This window comes from Chiloscyllium punctatum, unplaced genomic scaffold (genome assembly GCF_047496795.1).
Source record: "Chiloscyllium punctatum isolate Juve2018m unplaced genomic scaffold, sChiPun1.3 scaffold_1783, whole genome shotgun sequence".
Classification (NCBI taxonomy): Eukaryota; Metazoa; Chordata; class Chondrichthyes; order Orectolobiformes; family Hemiscylliidae; genus Chiloscyllium; species Chiloscyllium punctatum.
The window spans coordinates 3,202-25,846 of NW_027311516.1; the positions used below are offsets into that span (position 1 = coordinate 3,202).

The window sequence follows — 22,645 nt, forward strand, 5'->3', positions numbered from 1 at the left end:
GGGTGGGGTGGGTGTGGGGATGATGTGGAGGTGTGGGGGTGGGGTAGGTGTGGGAGAGTGGGGTTGGGTGGTGTGGGGCAGTGTGAGTGTGGGGTGGGGGTGTGAGGGTGGGGTTGGGGGTGGGAGTGGGGTTGGGGGTGGGGGTGGGAGTGGGGGTGGGGTGTGGGGGTGGGGTGTGGGGGTGGGGGTGGGGTGTGGGGTTGGGGGTGGGGGTGGGGGTGGGGGTGGGGTGTGGGGGGTGGGGGTGGGGGTGGGGGTGGGGGTGGGGGTGGGTGTGGAGAAGGTTGAAAATTAGATGGAGATATTCTGAGAGTAAGGGATACTCCGAGAGTGAGGGGTAAGGATTGTGTGGATCTCTTGGAGTTTGGAAAGACTGGAAATGACATTGGGGGGCAGGGCAATGTTTGAGGTACCAGGGCAGAATGCACCTGAAAACATGAGGTGGCTGATGTTGAGGAGTGGAGGGTAGGGAGACCTTCCAGTACCAATCATGGAGCTACACAATGAAACATGGATGTACTATAAGGCAGAGCTCAGTACTGACTATCGTTTAACACACACACAGCTAGAGACTGGATTGTGAACTAACGGAAGGTCACTGGGGTGACTGGTCATGATGAAGAGAGGGTTAAAGGGACTGCCAAGCTCAACTCATGGTTCAGCACTTTGACAGATACAAACGTGGGACTTTGAAGGACTGGTGACCGTCCCTTTCCCCTCTCTCCCCTTGCCGATGTCCCATCAGGCCTTGCTTTAACAGTGGATATTGGTGGTGTCCGTCCTGTGTCTCTCCAACGTTCAGGACAGCAGCCACATAGTCCAATGGGATGATGGCTCCTAGTCTTCACCACCACAGAGTGCCAGCAGGACCTGTCTGTAGTCCCCTGAAGTATCCCCCTGGAAACAAATGGAAAATGAACACTCTTCACAGAATCACGGAATTATTGAGGTGGCGAAGAACTCTGTTCGGCCCATCCTTTCTGCACTGTCTCCTATCCCTGCAGTCTATTGGAGAGATTCCTGCAGCCTGGACGTATATCTGTGCAGACACTGATGGATACTGCATAGGATTGGGTGGGGTTTGGGTGTGGGGAGGCTGTTAGAGTCAGTTACCTCAGTTTACTGGTCAGCTGGCATACAATGCCAAGTGATGCCAACAGTGCAGGTTCAATTCCCACACCAACTGAGGTTACCATGAAACACCCACCATCTAAACTTCTGACCCCCACCCCCTTTTGCCTGAGGTGACCCTGAGGTTAAACCACCACCAGGAATCTCTCTCAAATGAGAGAGCAGTCCTTTGAGAATAGATGATTTGATTTGATTTTAACTGCATAGGGGGCCATTCAGCCCATATGGTCTTTTGGAAGAGCTAACTAATTAGTCTCAAACATCTACTTTTCCAGTATTATCCAAATCCCCTTCAAACGTTCCCACTGAATCTGCTTCCACTGGCCTTTCCAACAACGACCCACTGAGTAATTGTCACCTCCTCAATCAGCTCTTATTGCCACTGAGTTTCAATCAGCATCCTCCACTTACTGACCCACCCACCATTGGAGATGCTTCCTTCTTATTTACCCTCCCAAAACCCTTCAATGATTTCAAACGCCTCCAATCAAAATCCCCTTTCTATTCACCGGACTGAGAATGACCCCCAGACCCTTCAGTTTGACCAGATATTGTCAGTGAGTCCCGAGTGCAATCTCCAAGTTGTCAATTGCAGGGAGGTTTGGGGGTGGTGCTATCCCCAGGATGGCTGGGTCTCTGTGGTACCCATAAATGGGTGAATGACTGAAGTCACAGCCAATCGTTTTGGCCTATCCTTCAAATCTGTTAACAGACCTCACTGCAAATGTCTCCAGATCTCTTTTAATGCATCCCAGTCTTTTCCATTGTCATTCCCAGGCTCTCACTTCAGATTTGAAATCCTTAACCTCAATAACAAAAATCCGACCAAACCTACTCACACCTCATCCACCCACATCCCTATAACATTCTCACTAATCAGCGAGGACTCTGTTTTCCCAATTCGGGTTTCTCCACTGTTCCCCTGTTACTTCACTCCATTAGTACAGAACCTAACCTCTCCAATTCCTTCCCTAAAACTTTCACTCTCTCTCTCTCTGTTTGTCTCTACACCTTTAAGGCACTCTAGAAAAACTGCCTCTTGGCTCTTGCTGTGAGATCATATGACCTAACACATCACACCCTGTGGCCTGGTGTCAGGTCTGGACATGATGGAATCTGACCACATTGAATGGTTAACACATAGACATTCAGCTCATTCATAGAGTTCGCACAGAGTGGAAACAGACCATTCAGCCCATTGAGTCCACACCAACCCTCCAAACAGTATCCCACCCAGACACACCCCCTCTACCCTCTCCCTGTAACTGTGTATTCCCCATGGCAACCTACCTAACCTGCACATCCATGGGCACTATGGGTAATTTCCCATGGCCAACCCACCCTAACCTGCACATCCATGGGCACTATGGGTAATTTCCCATGGCCAATCCACCCTAACCTGCATATCCCTGGACACTATGGGGCAATTTCCCATGGCCAACCCACCCTAACCTACACATCTTTGGATTGTTGGAGGAAAGCCACACAGACATGGGGAGAATGTGCAAACTCCACACAGACAGTTGCCCCGAGGCTGGAATCCCTGGCGCTGTGAGGCAGCAGTGCTAAGGCACTGGGCCACGATGCCGCCTCATTGTGTCCTTGCGTCTGCAACTTCCCTGGTGCCATTCCCACAGCCCAACCTTCCTCTCTGCTCAGGCTTCACTTCCAGAACATGACCCAGGTTGGGAATTTAAAGATCAAAGGGCTGGTGGGGACTGGAGCCAGTGGTGGGTCAGCAGGCACAGACAGGTTTCAGGGAAAACCCAACTAGACCGTGAGCTGAAAGACTCGGCTCTTCATCAGACACTAAATCACTCCCTCCTGGATTCTGCTGAGATGTAGTTCATGTTTGATGGTTCCCCTCGGATACTTGCCTCTATAAAGGAGTACAGTGACGCATCATACAACTCTTTGAACTCGTGTCGGATGTTCATCAGGTCAATTTCGCTCCTGGACACCATGATCCTGATCAGGGTCTTGTCATCTGTCCCCGCTCCCTAGAAAATCACAACAAGGTTCTGAAGTTAACACCCGAGACAGGAGAACAGCCAATCCCACAGCCATTCAGGGCCGTTTAACCAGGACTAGGGTGCTATGCTGGGGCTTCGATAGCCAGATGGTAAAGAGTTTGAAGTTGGATGATGCCGATTCACTCACTGCACATAAGGGCTAGAAGCAGGAGGCGGCCATTCGGCCCCTCGAACCTGCTCCACCATTTAATACCATCATGGCTGATCTCATCTTGGTCTCAACTCCACTTTCCTTCCCACTCTCCATGACCCTTCAGCCATTAGGAATTGAAAATCTGACTATCTCCTCTGATTTATTCCGTGTGTTGGCATGCTGGGGGAGTGAATTCCACAGATTCATGATCCCTTGAGGGAGATAATTCCTCCCCATCTCTGTTTCAATACTGCATCCTCTCCTCATCTGAAAACCAGGATCTCTGGTTCTAACCTGTCCCACATGAGAAAACATTCTCTCTCTCTACTTTCAGTCCCTATTAGAATTTTATATAACTTTATTAGATCTCCTCCCATCCTTCTGAACTCCAGACAGTAAAGGGTAAACTGTACCTTCAGGTGAGAAGGATTTAAAAGGGACCTGAGGGATATATTGTTCACACAGAGGAAGGGGTAGATGCAGGTATGGTTACAACATTTGCCCTTCCTTACCCTCCACACCCAGAGGATCATCAGCCACCATTTCCACCACCTCCAGTGAGATGCCACCACCAGACACACATTCCCCTCCTCTCCCTTGTTCACCTTCTCAACACATCACAGACACTCCCAACAAGCTCAACACCATCTGCAGTAAAACAGCTTGGTCTGGACCCCATCCACCCCCTTCACTGCTCAATCCCTTCACCGCTGACAGAGTGTGGACATCTCTCTGATTCTCTGCAGTAATTCACCAGAGCTCCTTTGGCAACACCTTCAAAACCAACATCCATTTCCTTTGAGGAGGCCAAGGGCAGTAGGTACATGGGAACACCAACCCCTGCCGGTTCCTCTCCACTGCACTCACCATCCTGACGTGGAAACAGTTTGCTGTTCCTTCACTGTCGCTGGGTCAAAGTCCTGGAACTGAATACATGTAGGCAGCTGTGGAGTGAATGCATAAACTAATTCCATCACAGATGAGGTTAATGAAGGAGAATTTACCTTCATCGACTTGTAGAGGCGTTCGGCAAAGAACCCTGGCATGTTCTTGATGTTGCGAACTAGGAATGAAGGAGACAGAGAAATTGGTGTACAACAACAACCTGCACTTATGTAGCACACCTAGATATTTCCAGAGTGTTGACAAAACAAAAATAAAAATCCGAAAATATAGACGCTGAACTCATGGACTGCGAATTTTGATTTGCTGGTGAAAGAAGATTAAACAGTAGCTTTCCAACTGGAACCAAATAAATCGGTTAAGCAGAAAACATTGTTGGACAATGGGGAGGAAAATCAAAACCAAAAATCACTGGAAAAGCTCAGCAGGTCTGGCAGCATCTGTGGAGAGAAATCAGAGTTAGAGTTTTGGGTCTGGTGACCCTTCTTTATAGAATCTATATAGTGTGGGAGCAGGCCATTCAGCCCATTAAATCCACAATGACCCTACGAACAGCATTCCACCCAGACCCACCCCTCTACCCTATAATAAAAAGAAAATACTGCGGATGCTGGAAATCTGAAATAAAAGTACAAAGTCCTGGAGAAACTCAGCAGGTCTGGCAGTATCTGTGGAGAGAAAAACAGAGTTAACATTTCGAGTCCAGGGATCCTTCCCCAGGACTGAAGGGATGTGTAAACTGATCATTTCTATGATATTCACAAAGGGGGATGAGCAATGTAGAGGAGTGATATAGATGCAGCATAGGTGTTAATGGTGGGTGTTAATAGTAGAAAATAAGCCACCTCTGCAAACAAGCCCTGGGGCACTAGGGCGCAAGGACAGGATCAAAATGCAGGACATAAACATTAACTCCTTCAGAACCACAACCTTATACAACAGGCTACATAGCCTTGTTCTTGCTGCATTCCAATATGATGCTATGGCAGTTTAGAGTTATTGTGCTATCAAGTCATGGAAGGACAGATGATCCCAAAGCTTGGTCAATGGGGGTGGTTTTAAGCATGGGAGAGAGTGAGGTAAAGAGTCATTGAGGTTTACAGACATAGTTCTGGAGCTTAGCACCAAGACTGCTGAAGGCACAGCCAATGGCAGAATATGCTCTTTATCATCGTCCAACCAGCGCCTCAAATATTTTACAGAACAGGTGTCTGGCACTAAATGGCAAAACATACAAGTGAGCACTGGATTGTGGAACTAAGTTGAGGTCAAAACATTGAATGTTTTCAAGAAGCCCATAGAATTGTAGAGTCCTCCGAAGAGTATCCCACCCAGATCCTTTCCCCTACCCTACTACTTTACATTTACCCCTGACTAATGCACCTAACCTACACATCCCTCAACACTACAGGCAATTTACCTAACCTTTGGAGTGTGGGAGGAAACCGGAGCACTCGGAGGAAATCCACACAGACACAGGGAGAATGTACAAACTCCACACAGTCACCCGAGGTGGGAATTGAACCCAGGTCCCTGGTGCTGTAAGGCAGTAGTGCTTTAACCACTGAGCCCCCGTGCCACCCCATGTCCTTAGGGCTAAAGGGATCAAAGGATCGGAGGAGAATAGGGGTTGTGATTGGATGATCAATCACAATCCTAACGAATGGTACAGCAGGCACAAAGGGCAGAGTGGCCTACTCCTACTGCTATTCCCTGTGTTTCTTGATTTATGCTTCAGAGTTTAGAAGAATGAGGGCTGATCTTATTGAAATATACAAGATTCTGAAGAGGCTTGATGCTGAAAAGATATTTCTACCAATGGAGAAAACTCTCACAAGGGACACAGATACAGGATAATTCACTCACAACTGAGTATCATAGAATCCCAACAGTGTGGAAACAGGCCATTCATCCCAACAAGTCCACAGTGGCCCTCCAAACAGCACCATCCCCAGCCTCACCCCCCCCATCCCTATCCCTGTATCCCTTGGCCAATCCACCCAAGCTGCACATCTTTGGACTGATGGAAGAATTTCTTCTCCCAGAGAGTAATGAATGTCTGGGATTCTCTACCCCAGAGGGTTGTGGAGATCTCTGAAAATATTTGAAGAGGATGTAGACAGACTTTTGAAATGTGACGGAGTTGCAGGTTTGAGAGGCGCTGGTCTGAAAGAGAAGACAAACCCTCGGACAGATCAGCCATGACCTTACAAACGGCACAGCAGATTTAATACAGACTAAATCCATCCATGTTTTGATCTTCAGTCGCAATATTTCATGGAAGCCTTCTGGATTGTGGAAGGATATGCGCCTTTGCACAGAAACACACAAAGAGGAGACACTAGGCAGTGCCAATGGGAGAGGTTAGAGTCCATGCAAATACTGTCCAGGTGCAGGTACACGAACAGAGAGAACAGGGAGAGAAAAAAAAATCAATAGGAAGAAGAGTCTCACAACGACCAGGTTCCCAGTTTTGATTGCAGCCTCGGACGACTGTTGACGTGGAACTTACACATTCTCCCCATGTCTGTGTGAGTTTCTTCCCACAATCCAAAGATGTGCAGGTTAGGGTGGATTGGTCTTGCTAAATTGCACAGAGTGTCCATGGACGTGTAGGTTAGGTGCATTAGTCAGGGACAAATATAGGATAATAGGCGAGGGGAATGGGTCTGGGTGGATTACTCTTCGGAGGGTTGGTGTGGACTTGTTGGGCCAAATGGCCTGTTGTCACACTGTAGAGGCAGGTGGGGGGGGGGGATGGGGGTGGTGTGGGTGGGAGAGAGAGAGAGAGAGAGAGAGAGAGAAGAAGAAAGTGTTCCAGAGTCTGTTTACTTTCTGATGTGTTGCTGACTCACTCTCTACAGACAAGAGAATATGTAGAAAGAACTCTGGAGTTACCCCAGATAATTTAAGAACCTAATTCTCCTTTCACACCATTCATCTTTGCATAAGGTTTTGGTCATAAAATAATAAATAACAGCCTTTATGAGACGACAGAGTGAAGGAGGGAAAAACCACTTAGTGAAAGACCAGGAAGAGATCAAATGTGAGAAGGTACAACAGGAGGAGGACTCGTTGATAGAATAGCTAATGGGATGTGGAATGCCTCATCACAAGGCGCTATTGAAGATCTGCAGTTTGCACTGATTAAAGGAGATTCTGTAGAAATACAGGCCTGGGAAGGTGGGACAGAGAAACAGGGTCAGCAAGAGAGGCAGGAAACTGGAGTCGGGGGAGCCATGGTCTCTCACAGCACATGGTAATCTGGGTCATCTGTACCAGTCTGTGAGCTGCTGGAGCAGGAACGAGGGTTCGGGTGTTTGTCAGTGCCTCTGGAACCGAAATCAAGGGGGGAGCCAGAGACTCAGAATCGTCAAGAGTGGGGGCGGGGGATAAACAGAGGGCTGGGGACAGAGTGGGAGAAACAGAAGTGGTGGGGGGGGGGGGGGGGGGGGGGGGTGACAGAGTTGGGGGGATTCCACACGTGTGTGTTATGTATGTGAATCTTTGTGTGCAGAATCCACATCTGCATGAGCAAATGTGTGCATCTGATTTGATTTATTATAGTCACATGTACCTGAGTACAGTGAAAAGTTTTGCTTTGCGAGCAGTACAGGCAGATCATAGCAAACGAGGACATACAGGGTGCATGTGTGTGTACATGTGGGTGTATGTATGTATGTGTGTGCACGTGGTTGAGTGTGTGAGTGCATATGTTGTATGTGTATGTGTTTGAGTGTGTACACATGTGTGTTAATGTGTGTGTGTATATGCAGATGAACATTGTCCCTTTTGTTTGGAATGAGCCGGACTGACTCACCGATAGCGATCAGTGCATTCCTCACGTCTCCAGATATATCATTCTTGATGGTCTGCTCGATATCTCTGTTGGTGAGTTTGATGTAATCCTGGAAAACTGCAAGGAAACAGAGTGCAGCCAATCAGAGCCTGGGAAATACCTGCCAACCTCAACCCTAAGCTCCAGGCCTCACTGTCTTTAACAGACGGCAAAACACTCACAGGAGGATAATCAAACAGAAAGTGAGACCATTTCAGGGCACAGTCGGACAGATGCGGGAGGTTTTAAGGATAGTCTCCAAGGCGGGATGGGAGATATGGAGGGGGTTCCAGTGATGGGGCGCAGGGAGATGACCACCAAGGGTGTAGCGATGAAAATGGAGACTGCAGAAGAGGCCAGAACTGAAGGAGCACAGAGATCCCAGAGGCTTATCAGAATCCCCACAGTGTGGAAAGAAGCCATTCAGCCCATCGAGTTTGCACCGACCTACTGAACAGCATCCCACCCAAACCCCTATCTTACCCATGGCCAATCCACACTAACCTGCACATCCCTGGACACAGGGAGAGTGTGCAAACTCCACACAGACAGTCACCCGAGGCTGGAATTGAACCCGGGTTCCTGGGGCTGTGAGGCAGCAGTGCTAACCACTGAGTCACCGTGCTGGCTTGAAAGCCCTGAGGAATTTACAGAGATGGGTCTGGGGGCTGTGAGGAGACCATGGAGGGTTGGGAATCGGGTACGGGAGAAGGGTTAAGGTGGTGTAGCTGAGGTGTAGACAAACAGGGGCAGTTAAGGAGAAAATGGCCGGCAGTGGTCAGTACACTGAGCTCCCCGTCGATACGTGGCCTGGGAATTTTAATATCCACCTGAGAAATGAAGAAGGGCCTCAGTTTCAGATGTCATCTGAAGGGCGGTACATCCGACAGCGTTGGATTGGGAAGCACCAGCCTTGGTCTGTGACTCAAATCTCCCAAGGAAGACTTGTGCACACAGCCTTCTCACTCAGAGGTAGAGAGTACAGAGCAGAGGCTGAAGGAGAAGCAGGGATCAACAGGGGATGAAGACAACACAGAGTGACAGCAGCAGATTCTGGGGGGTGGGGGAAGGGGGAAACACTCACCTCTCTTGAGGTGGGGGTAGCTCCTCATACACAAGATGCTGATGAACTTTGACTCCATGGAGCCCGAGTCTTCGTCAGTTGAGCCACACAGCTCCTAACAACCACACAGCAAGGGAACAGAGTTAGAAAACAGTGCCAGCACAAGGACAGGCCATTCGCTCCATTCCAGTGTGTGCTGGACACAAGCCTTTGTCCTCCTCTGCACCATCTCCCTCTATCCTCCCACTCCTCTCACCCCCGTGTATCCGACTGTCATCGTCAGGAGCACAACAGAATTAAAATTCAATGCCAGGCCAGGTTTTCTCTCTTGGTCTCGGACTGAGAGCAGGTCTCATTTCAGAGCAACGCAGGAAGCTGTGTGTGGGGGTAGTTCACAGATCAACTTCCTAGAATCAACTACAATGTGGAAACAAGCCATTCGGTCCATCAAGTCCATGCCAACCCTTTGAAGAGCATCTCACCCAAACCCACTCTATCACTGCATTCTCCATGTCTGATCCACCCTAACCTGCACATCCCTGGACACTATGGTGCAACTTACCATAGCCAATCCACCCTAACCCTGCACATCCCTGGACACTATGGGGCAATTTCCCATGGCCAATCCACCCTAACCTGCATACCCCTGGACACTATGGGGTAATTTACCATGGCCAATCCACCCCAATCTCTTCAGACTGTGGGAGGAAACCCAGGCAGACACAGGGAGAATCTACAAACTCCACACAGACAGTCACCCGAGGCGGGAATCGATCCCGGGTCCCTGGCGCTGTGAGGCAGTAGTGCTAGCAATCGTACCACCCACAAAGGGTGGCTCTGTCAACTTCTCCTACTCTCCAAATACCCAATCCCACACTGTGTCCTCCAACACCGCTCTTGAGAAAGAAACTTGCCATGACTTTATGTTGTCCCAGTGCTGTCTGTCACCAGTACCTTCTGAAGTTTAGTTACAGCTGTAATGTTTGCTGTGTATCGGAGTTTGCTATTCTATGTCTCTTGGTCAGATTACTGGCATCAGTCTGGATTTTGCACTGGATGGGGATTTGAACCCACAATCCTCTGACTCAGAGATGGGAGCACTCCCCCCTGAGTCATGACTGATATCATCTCCATCCCCTGATCCATGACTTAATGGATTTAGACCTCAGTCCCGCCCCATTCTAACTAACAGCAAGGGTGTTGCCTGAAAGGGTGGTGAGAGCACAATTGTGAATATATTTCAAAAGGGGAATCAGATAAACACTTGGAAAGGAAACATTTGCAGGGTAATGTGAGGGAAGAGTAAAGGGGTCGAGGATAGCTGTTCCAAAGAGCTGGCATACACACAGTGGGCCAAATGGCCTCACTCTGTGCTATTTCATTCCAATATGTGCCAGACACTAAAACCAATGGGAATCAGTAAAGCCAAGCATCAACTGTCAAGTCAAACCACTCGTGTTTTCCGACCAAGTGCCATCATGAATTCCTTTGTTTCTTGGGAGTTTTGAGGGGGGAGTGTGGAAAACTGGATTAAAAATACAACCTCCTACATTCAAAGGAGCATCATTTATATAAACACTAAAAACCTGCTGTCCGCTAAGGAAGAGTCTCAGCCATGATAGCGCAGTGACGGTTTACAGAGACTTACCAGGTAATCGGATATAAGCTGACATGGTTTGCATAGTAAAGGAAAGAAAAGAGAGTGTTTTTGTTTCTCTGCCACGTTAGTAAGAATCCAACAAGAACATAAGAGAGATCAGACACCCAGAGAGCACAGTACTGTACTGTCTGATTGTTGTCACCTACAACGGTCCTGTGGTGGGGTTCCATTTGCTAGCTAGCTGCTTCCATTCTGAGAGAGTTAAATACACAGAAATAATGCCCACCAGTGGAAGGGTCAGAAACCAGGACACATTCATTGAAGGTAACAAGCAATAGAATCAGAGGAGGACAAGGAGTATTTTTAATATAACCCAGCACTGAGTAGTTATCAAGAATGATCTGCCTGAAAGGGTGGTGAGAGCACAATTGTGAATATATTTCAAAAGGGGAATCTGATAAACACTTGGAAAGGAAACATTTGCAGGGTAATGTGAGGGAAGAGTAAAGGGGTCTAGGATAGCTGTTCCAAAGAGCTGGCATACACACAGTGGGCCAAATGGCCTCACTCTGTGCTATTTCATTCCAATATTGTTCCAGGTACAATTGTCAACCAAGACCAGGCAGCTCCTGAAACAAAAGAGTTTCAAAGTGGGACTAGGGCAGGGCAGAGTGTGATGGAGAATTATATCGCAAATAGAGCCTTCTCATGCACCGGTGCATGCTGGGAAATCTCAGCATCCTTTATACAGTGCAGCCACACACACACACACACATACCCACACACACACTGCATACCCTGACCTGCAGATGCAGCTGGCTAAATCTAAAAGTTATCCAGACTCATGTTATGTTTTAAAAAAAAGGTTGTGGTTAAAAATATCTTTTCACAACCTTAAAATCATCTTTCCAGCCAATCAAAGCACTGCTGCTTTATGAGTTACACGGCAATTTGCCCATCAGCAGCTCTCCCCAATAGGAAGAAAAAGGTCGATGTTGGTTCAGGGATCAATACTGGCCCAAGGACACCCCAGAGAACTGCTCTCCTCCGAGCTCCAGGGTGGGGCTGGATAGGCCGCAGTGGGGATTATTTCTTTTTGTTCTTTGTTATATTACTCTGGAAGCACTGTTATTCAGAATTTTTAATTTCTTTGTATTTTCTAAATTATTACCATAATTTCGTACTTTTGAATTTCTGTAATGCTAAACTTTCTATTTCTTTATTATTTTATTTTTTTCCCTGAGAATTTGTACAGAAGATTCCATACTTAAGCACATTGGCACCTAAGGTAATGTTCTAAGTGGTGATTGTAAACTTTTCACTGTATTCATGTGAGTGACAATAAAGCTAATTCAATCCAATCTTTTCTCATTGGAGCATTGGAAGCTGAGGGGTGACCTGTCAAGAGGTTTATAAAATAATGAGGGGCATGTAGAGGGTAAATAGCCAAGGTTATGGAGTCCCAAACTAGAGGTGAGAGGGGAAAGAGAGACAAAGGACCTGAGGGGCAACTTTTTCACGCAGAGGGTGGTACGTGTGTGGAATGGGCTGCCAGAGGAAGTGGTGGAGGCTGGTACAATTGCAACATTTAAAAGGCATCTGGATGGGTATATGAATAGGAAAACTTTAGAGGGATATGGGCCAAGTGCTGGTTAGTGGGACTGGATCAGTTTAAGATATCTGGATGGCATTGTCAAGTTGGAACAAAGGTTCTGTATCCGTGCTGTATAACTCTACGACTCTATCTGAGCCATGAGATCTTTGCACTCAGTTGATGGGAGACAAGGCCTGGTGACACCCCGAACTATGTTGCACTCCCCTCGGTACCACAGCGCTAACCTCAGCAATGAAGCAACAAACTTCTGAACAGAGTAAGCCAAAGGAGCCTACTCCTCCTCCTAAGTCTCGCTTATTCAGTTCCGAGTTGAATGGGTTTGTCTGTTGGGACAGAGGCCAGGATAAAGAATAAGACAAGTTCCACTAAACCCTTTCAAGAAATTCTTGCATTTATATAGTGCCTTTCACAACTGCAGGGTCCCCCACCCCCCAACCCCCTTCACCATCAATGAAATACTTACTCCTGCCTTCTGCTATTAGTGGACAAATACATTCAAAGAAAATTAATTCCAGAATTACTCACCATTTTTGAAAACCCCCTCTGTGATTTGGATTATACCTGCATCAGGAGGTGGGTTTTTAATTTCTGTGGGTGCTGGGACAGTCTTGGAGACCCCTTAGCCCACAGGGGCTTTGTACACCAATGGCCCCACCAAGAGACAGGCACATTCCGGAGGCGTTTGGAGCAGTCATGGAGGGAGGTAATGATACCCAGAGCGATAGGAAACGGGCGATGGCTGCCACTGTTAAATCAAAGTGCGGGTTTCATCTCCCTCCTGCCCCTTTGCCTTTGAGCGTTTCAACTGACTTTGACCCAATGGGTTGGTTACCTTTGCATCCTCCATGGCGCGGGCCAGATCTGCTTCCCCCTCCTCTCGGTTCCCCTTTCAGAAAAATACAAAACAGCGTCGTTAGTGCAAGGAGACGTCAAGACTATTTCGACAATAATCACATGACTATAGCATGATAGGCAAAGATGATGAATAAGAGTGTTATGAAAGGAATGGACACTGAGCCTTACGGTGGCTCAGTGGTTGGCACTGCTGCCTCTCAGCGCCAGGGACCCGGGTTCGATCCCAGCCTCGGGTAACTGTCTGTGTGGGGTTTGCACATTCTCCCCGTGTCTGCGTGGGTTTCCTCCCACAATTGAAAGATGTGCAGGTTAGGGTGAATTGCCCATAGTGTTCAAGGATGTGTAGGTTAGGTGCATTAATCAGGGTTAAACTTCGATATAGGGTAGGGGAATAGGTCTGGGTGGGCTTCTTTCCGGAGGGTCGGGGTGGATTTGTTGGGCCGAAGGGCTTGTTTCCACACGGTCAGTATTCTATGAAAAGGGCCTTTGGTCAATTCTTTTGAAAAGAGATGGTAAGGAAAAGGTTGGTTTTAGAAGCTGGTTTTAGAGAGTGACTCATAGTAGGGAAGAGCTGGAGATGGTCATTGAGGGGGGATTCCAGAGCTCAGGGCAACATTGGGCTGATCCCTCGCCAACTGCTGGAGTTTGACATTAGACACTAAGGGTTTCATTGAGAATAGGTTCAATACAAGACTTGCTTCTGGGCTGAAATAACTCCCCTAAGGCCAGTATCCCATTACCAAGTTACTCATGCATTAGACGTGATACCCAAATAGCTCAGAGCCAGAGTAAACAGAATCCCTGACATGCCCACACTACGGCCTAACAGAGATAATGCTTATCTTCCCCCCCACACCCATGTTGTGTGTGCAGGTGTCGGACACATTGAGGAGCAATGAGCGTGTACATCTTTATTTCTATTCCACCACCAGGAAGAAAGGAAACACCCGAGTGTAAAGTGACAAGCAGCGCCCTTCACATCAAAGGGCAAGTCATTCCTGTTTCTATCTGTCAGCCAGCACTCCCTGACTGGACTGGGGTAACAGCCCCAATCAGAGAACTCACATTCTATGAGGTCCACCTGGTTCAACTCGTTCTGTTCTCTACAGCCAACTCCTAACCACAAACCCAGTAGTCTCTTATTGACTCTTTTCAAATAACTCAAATAAACCAACTGAACCAAACAGAACCAAGCTAACAAGTGACAGCCCCCCGTTCCCCCCCCCCCCCACAAAGAGACATTGGCTCGAAGGATTACAATCTCAAAAGCAGCATTGCGTCAAAAAGAAAGCTGACGGAGTTAGAGTTTACAGAATGTGATTGGATGGGAGATGATTCACTTCAGTGAAAAACTTCAAATGAGCCGGGGACACCTCAAGCTACCTCTCCAAGGGCAACTGGGCTTAGATAGAAACATAGAAGATAGGAGCAGGAGGAGGCCGTTCGGCCCGTTGAGCCTGCTCTGCCATTCGTCGTGAACACGGCCGATTGTCTAACTCAACAGCCTAGTCCTGCTTTCTCTCCGTAACCTTTGATCCCATTTGTCCCAAATGCTATATCAAGCCGCCTCCTGAATACATTCAATGTTTTGGCACCAACCCCTTCCTGTGGTCACGAATCCCACAGGCTCCCCACTCTCTGGGTGAAGACATGTCTCCTCATCTCCGTCCCAAATGGTCTACCCTGAATCCTCAGACTGTGATCTCTGAGTCTAGACACACCAACCATCAGGGACATCCTCCCTGCTTCTACCCTGTCCAGTCCTGTTAGAACTTTATAAGCATCTGTAAGGTCCCCCTCCTGATTTGTGTGAACTCCAGTGAACTCCCTGGGAACAGCCTGATCAACCTTCACTAAAACCAGAGAGGTCGTTGCTACAGCAACCTCTTCGAGCACATTGATCATACGTAGAGATCATCCGATCTGCCTACTCCATCTCCGCACAGAATGTCCTTTGACTCGGAGCATGGGAAAACAGTCCCTTTAGCCCGAGGAACCGTATCTAACTCCTTCCTGAAAACATTCAATGTTTTGGCCTCAACCACTTCCTGTTGGAGAGAATCCCACAGGCTCCCCACTCCCTGGGTGAAGACATGTCTCCTCAGCTCAGCCCTGAATGGCCTACCCTATATCCTTACACTGTGACCCTATGGACTTCCTGGTCATTGGGAACATTCTTTCATCCTTCAGGAGGATGCTCTAGGTGTTAAACTGGGTTGCAGTTTGAGACACTTTTTCACAGCTGGGAGGATGACACAGTATTTCAGCGGTTAGCACTGCTGCCTCACAGCACCAGGGACCTGGGTTCAATTCCAGCCTCGGGCGACTGTCTGTGTGGGGTTTGCACATTCTCCCCGTGTCTGCGTGGGTTTCCTCCGGGTGCTCTGGTTTCCTCCCACAGTCCAAAGATGTGCAGGTCAGGTGAATTGGCCATGCTCAATTGCCCGTAGTGTCCAGGGATGGGTAGGTTAGGTGCATGAGTCAGGAGGAACTGTAGAGAAATGGGTCTGGGTGGGTTACTCTTCAGAGGGTCAGTGTGGACTTGTTGGGCCAAAGGGCCTGTTTCCATTCTATGGATTCTAAATAAACTGATGCTAGGTCAGATTGTTAATTTAAAATCTGAGTTGAGTCAGGGTGAACAATGTATTGGCCTGTTACTGACTGTCACGGTTTGGTTAAGACATGGTGGATTAACAAAGACGGTCTTCCAGGACCCTGCTAGATCTGGAATACTGCAAAACGATGCCAACTTCCATTGTGGAATAGCTCCATGCTGACTATTTGCTGCCTGGCATCAGACCTGAACTGGGAGGGATGGGAGGGGTTGCTACTTAAGCGTAGGTGCAGAGAGTAGCCAAAGCCTCCTGAACAGTAACTGAGCATGAAGGCAATCACACAGGTTCACACACATCTCTCTTCATCTCCACAACGATGCAGGGTGATGGCTAAGATGTTACATTCCAGGTGTACGAAGCTCTGCTGAGACCCCTCCAGAATTTAATTCCAGGCACCAGACCTCAGGAAGGGTAAGTGCTGTTGGAAGGAGTAGGCCGAGAAGCCTCAGAATGAAACTGGGGGCAACATAAAGGTGCAATACAGCAAGGTTTTATCGACCAGGCCCAGATTTCCCTCATTATAAACTATTCAGTGATGATCGAACGTAGGCAGTTACACTGTCCTCATCAGCTCCACAAGATCCACAGGCTGGATTCTGGCAAGACCTTTGTTTGTGATTTAGGAACGTGGTTAATAATGTGATAATAAACAGGCTAGCATGGCTCTGACCTTAACCCAGGACACAAGGGAGACTTCCCCAATCTGGTTCAAAAATAGCACCGTAGCAGCATGAACAGGTAGTGCATCGGGTTTAGGATCTCGTTGGAAAGACAGCACCTCCGAAACACCCGGAGTACGTAGTTCACCCTCCGCCAGGATCACTCCCTCAGTACTGACCCTCCTACAGTGAGATGCTCTCTCAGCACTGACCCTCCAACAGTGCAGCACTCCCTCAGTACTGATCCTTCGACAGTGCGGTGTTCCCTCAGTACTGACCCTTGGACAGTGCAGCACTCCCTCAGTACTGACCCACTGACAGTGCGGCGCCCCCTCAGTACTGACCCTCCGACAGTGCGACACTCCCTCAGCACTGATCCTCCGACAGTGCAGCTCTCCCTCAATACTGACCCTCCGATAGTGCAGCACTCCCTCAGTACTGACCCTCGGACAGTGCAGCATTCCCTCAGTACTGGCCCTCGGACAGTGCAGCGCTCCCTCAGTACTGACCCTCCGACAGGGCGGCACTCCCTCAGTACTGACCCTATGACAGTGCAGCACTCCCGCAGTACTGACCCTATGACAGTGTGGCACTCCCTGAGTACTGACCCTCGGACAGTGCAGCACTCCCTCAGTACTGACCCTCCGACAGGCCGGCACTCCCTCAGTACTGCAGTGGGACTTGAGCCCAGGACCTAGTAGGTCAGAAACAATCACTGAGCCACAACTGATCAAGGTGATTACAAAAGTGCAAAAGGGACAGAAATTGTTTCATCTGTGAAAGTGAGTCCAGATGAGGTATTCAATTCTCCAATGAATGCCGAGCTACCTCGGGATGAGCAAATGATTCTTCACATAAACCTCACCCCCTGCCTCACCAAAAACCATCAAGGTCACAGGTCAATTTAAATTTCCAAATCAAAGCTTGATCCATATTGATATTGATGTGAAGGTGAAGAGTTAAGGAACCGAGGCAGCTAAACCGAGTTGAGTCCATGACTCTAACTGAACAGCAGAGCAGGTTTGAGGGGCTGATTAGCCTCCTCCCTTCACAAGACTCCTTCGGAGGAATTAGCTCCCGTGAGGACAGGAGAGAAACAGATTTTGAGGCATTTTTAGCAAGAAACTTTGAAGGGAACTGAGACACCTTTTGGTTCTAACGTTAGATGGTTTGAGTGTGTCTGGTTTGATACAATTGAATGTGATTGAGTTGAACATCATTCAATTCCATTCACAGCACAAAGGACCAGGTTATGAAACCTTAAAGGGGTCTGAAACGATTTACAAGGATGTTGCCGGGTTTGGAGGGTTTGAGCTATAGGGAGAGGCTGAACAGGCTGGGGCTGTTTTCCCTGGAGCGTTAGAGGCTGAGGGGTGACATTATAGAGGTTTACAAAATCATGAGGGGCATGGATAGGATAAATAGACAAGGTCTTTTTCTCAGGGTAGGGGAATCCAAAACTAGTGTGGGTAGGTTCAAGGGTGAGTGGGGAGAGATTTAAAAGGAACCTGAGGGGTAACATTTTCACACAGAGGGTGGTACGCGTATGGAATGAGCTGCCAGAGGAAGTGGTGGAGGCTGGTACAATTACAACATTTAGAACATAGACCATAGAACAGTACAGCACAGCACAGAACAGGCCCTTCAGCCCACGATGTTGTGCCGACCATTGATCCTCATGGAAGGTAAACCTAATGTACGAACCCTCAAATTTCTGTGACCATATGCATGTCCAGCAGTCTCTTAAATATTCCCAATGATCTCGCTTCCACAACTGCTGCTGGCAACGCATTCCATGCTCTCACAACTCTCTGTGTAAAGAACCCACCTCTGACATCCCCCCCCATACTTTCCGCCAAACAGCCATAAACTATGATCCCTCGTGTTAGTCATTTCTGCCCTGGGAAATAGTCTCTGGCTATCGACTCTATCTATGCCTCTCATTATAACGTACACCTCAATTAGGTCCCCTCTCTTCCTTCTTTTTTCCAATGAAAAAAGTCAGAGCTCAGTCAAACTCTCTTCATAAGATAAGCCCTCCATTCCAGCAGCATCTTGGTAAACCTCCTCTGAACCCTCTCCAAAGCATCCACATCTTTCCTATAAAAGGCATCTGGATGGGTACATGAATAGGAAGGGTTTAGAGGGATATGGGCCAAGTGCTGACAAATGGGACTAGATTAGATTAGGATATCTGGTCAGCATGGACGAGTTGGATCGAACGGTCTGTTTCTCTATGACTCTATGCAGAGTGCTCCCCTAGGCCAGCCCCTCTGATTTAAAAATAATTTTCTGTGATATCAAGCCTTACATGACTTCAGCACATTCCAAACTCTTTTGTTTTCATTTCATTCGACAACGCGTGCAGCGTCAGAATTACTCCAGAAATAAAACATATTTAAGAAAAATAATACTTGACTTTTGTTTGAAAAGGCCCTCAGAGGTCCTGCTCCAGTAGTGTCTAAAACATTTGAATTTCTGTTTCCTAAACTCCAGGACAATCCGAGAGAGTTGGGATCTCTGTACCATCCAGGCTCCCTGTAGCAGTGAGGCTCCCAGGTACTCAGGCACTATGGGGAGGTTTTGGAGAGAGTGCCAGCGACACCCAGTGGCCACATCCTGAGACTGCAGCTCACAGAATTTACTGTTAGGAATTACAGGAAGGATATTATTAAACTGGAGAGGATTCAGAAAAGATTTACCAGGGTGTTACCAGGTATGGATGGTTTGAGTTATAAGGAGAGGTTGGATGGGCTGGAACTATTTTAACTGGAGCACAGGAGGCTGAGGGGTGACCTTATAGAGGTTTATTAAATTATGAGAGGTATAGATAGGGAAAGACACCTGCTATTTTCCCTAAGGGTGGGGGATTTCAAGACCAGGCGACTTATTCTTAAGGTCAGAGGGGAAACATTTAAAAAAGACCTGAGGGGCAATTTTGTTTTTGACGCACAGAGTGGTTTGTGTGGGGAAATGAACTTCCTGAGGAAGTGGTGGATGTGGACACCGTTACAACATTTAAAAAAAACGTTTGGATCAGTTAGTGTCATAGAATCATAGAGATGTACAGCACGAAAACAGACCCTTTGGCATAACCCGTCTATGACGACCAGATATCTTAAATTTACCTTGTCCCGTTTGCCAGCAATTGGCCCAGATGCCTTTTAAATGATGAAATTGGATCAACCTCCATCACTTCCTCTGGACCAGTCCTGAAGAATAGTTACACCCAAAATGTTGACTTCTCCAACCCCTGATGCTGCCTGGTTTGATGTGTTCTTCCAGCCTCCTGCTTGTCTACCTTGGATTCCAGCAGCTGCAGCTTTTTGACTCCATCATTCCCTCTGGCAGCTCATTCCATACACAAACCACTCTCTGAGTGAAACAGTTGCCTCTTAGGACTCTTCTTTATCATTCCCCTCTCACCCTAAACCTATGCCCTCTAGTTCTGGGCTCCCCACCCCAGGGAAGAGACCTTGTCTATTTATCCTATCCATGCCCCTCATGATTTTATAAACCTTTATAAGGTCACCCCTCAGCCTCCGATGCTGCAGGGAAAACAGCCCCAGACTGTTCAGCCTCTCCCTCTCACTCAACCCCTCCAACTCTGGCAACATCCTTGTAAATCTTTTTTGAACCCTTTCAAGTTTCACATCATCTTCCCGACAGGAAGGAGACCAGAATTGCACGCAATATTCCAAAAGCGGCCTAACCAATGCCCTGTACAGCCGCAACATGACCTCCCAACTCCTGTACTCAATACTCTGACCAATAATGACAAGCGTACCCAAACACCTCCTTCACGACCTTTCTCAGATCTCCTCTAAACTACTTGATCCCCACCTTTAACCTATGCCCTCTGGTCTCAGACACATAACTATGACTCTGGAAATCACAGAATCATAGAATCTTTACAATCTGTCAAGGAAAGGCCGCCAGCATTCTCAAAGATCCATCCCACCCTGGCAATGTTTTTCTCGACCTCTACCATCGGGGAGAAGGTACAGAAGCCTGAACACACGTACCAGCTGGTTTTGTAACAGTTTCTACCCTACTGTTAGAATACTGAATGGACTCACAAACTCTAACAGTCGCCTGTACCTGTGTTTTTGTTTTTGCCGCTGTTTACCTATTATTTACTATCTATGCTACTTAACTCTGTGATCTGCCTGTATTGCTCACAAGACAAAGCTTTCAACTCTGCCTCGATACACGTGACAATAAATTCAATTCAATGCAACGTGGGAACAGGCCATCAGCCCATCGAGTACGCACTGACCCTCCGAACAACACCCCACCCTTAAGGGGGCCGGCCAGGTAGATGAAGTGTTAAAGAAGGATTTAGAACACGTGGTTTTTTTTTGCCTGATGCATAGACCTTAAAAACAGGAAAGTTACAGTGAAGCTGTATACAAGATGGTTAGGCCACAGCGAGAGTACTGCGTGTAGTTCTGGAACCTACATTATAGTAGGGGTGTGATAACACTGGACAAGGGACAGGGGAGATTTACCAGGACGTTGTCTGGTCTAGGATAGATTGGACAGACTGGGATTCCTTTCCTACAAACAGAAGAGACGGAGATGGGGTTGGGGGGGTGTGGGTGATGATTAAGATGTTTACAATAACGAGGGGCACACACACAGGTGAACACAAAGAAACTTTTCTCTCTGGTGTCCGCATCAGTGACAGTTGCATCAGGGGGTCATAGGGTATAGACTTAAGGTCAGGGGCAGGAAGTTTAAAGGGAATGAGAGGGAAAGCTTTTGCACCCAGAGGGTGGTGGGAATTTGCCTGTCGGGGGTGGGGGGAGGCAGAACCCACATCACATTGAAGAAGGATTTTGATGTGCACTTGTGAGGCCAGAGTCTGTGGCACAGTGGCTCAGTGGTTAGCACTGCTGCCTCAGAGTGCCAGAGACCTGGGTTCGATTCCAGCCTCAGGCAACTGTCTGTGTGGAGTTTGCGTGTTCTCCCCGTGTCTGTGTGGGTTTCCTCCGGGTGCTCCAGTTTCCTCCCACAGTCCAAAGATGTGTAGGTTAGGGGAATTGGCCATGCTAGAATGTTCAGGTTAGGTGCATTAGTCAGGGGTAAATATAGGGTAGGGGAATAGATCTGGGGTGGGTTACTCTTCAGAGGGTCAGTGTGGCCTTGTTGGGCCGAAGGGCCTATTTCCTCACTGTAGGGTATCTATGATGTGAAAGCACACAAGGCTACTGGCCAACTGCTGGGAAATGGGATTAGAATAGATAGATGGCTGTTTCTTACCAGTGCAGACTCAATGGGCCAAATGGCCTTCTTTCTCACACTGTGGACCTCCACAACTCTAATGTAATTCTAATCCCATTGGTGTAAAGATTGTATCGAGAACACTCCAGGAGTTTGTACCTGAATCAGTGAAATCAGGAGTCTCTTAAAGTGGCCAGACGTATCCAAGCTTATGTCATCCTCTAAACTCTTGTGGTAGGCTGTGGAGAAAAGGCAGATGAGGTTACCACAACAATACGAGTTATCAGTAATGTGATCGTCGTTCCACTATCAGCCCTGGGTTAAAAGGTGACAGGTTCCCCTCCCCGAGAGTCGAATCCAGGCCAGAGGCCCACCCTGTGCAGTGCTGACCCTGGTCAATAAACTCTGGTCTGAGCCTCAGGGCAGTTGCAAAATATTTAACAGCCCCAGAGAGAAGGAAGCAATAAAATAACCAGTCAGTCATACTTAGTGATAAATATAGTGGGGTCGTACTGGATTGTACTGGGTCACATTGGGTGTACAGAGCTGAAAATGTGTTGCTGGAAAAGCGCAGCAGGTCAGGCAGCATCCAAGGAGCAGGAGAATTAATGTTATTGGAACCATGATGTGTCCCTCAGCAGGTATGACAGAATCAGATTCACAGCCTCCTCCCTCCCTCCCTCCTCCCCTCATGACTTCATCGTTTTCTGTAGGTCCCTCAACAGCTTCGGCACAGGCCTGTTCCTGGGGAGCCACAAATTGGACAAATCCTGTGCTTCCATTGGTTTTACAGGAACCTGTCTTTCCTGGAACAGGTCACAGACTGAAAGGGAGGCGATACGAACTACTAGTCTGAGAGCAACAATCCAGAATCTCAGCCTATCGCTCTGGGGACATGTCTCCCCACACGGCAGAGGGTGACATTAGAAATCAATTCAAATCTGGAATTAGCAGTGAAATGGTGAGCACGTAAC

The 22,645-nt window shown here is 47.9% G+C and overlaps 1 protein-coding gene across 1 annotated transcript; it reads right to left on the reverse strand.

Annotated features, from left to right (window-relative positions):
* Positions 1-256: 256 nt before the first annotated feature.
* On the reverse strand, positions 257-21,910 carry LOC140475551 (annexin A6-like; the record flags this gene model as incomplete). Its single annotated transcript, XM_072567794.1, has 8 exons — positions 257-897; positions 3,009-3,131; positions 4,302-4,360; positions 8,021-8,116; positions 9,123-9,216; positions 10,750-10,767; positions 13,149-13,202; positions 21,831-21,910. Coding segments are annotated over 8 exons (584 nt in total), but the record flags the coding sequence as incomplete, so codon positions are not given.
* Between the last annotated feature and the right edge of the window lie 735 nt (positions 21,911-22,645).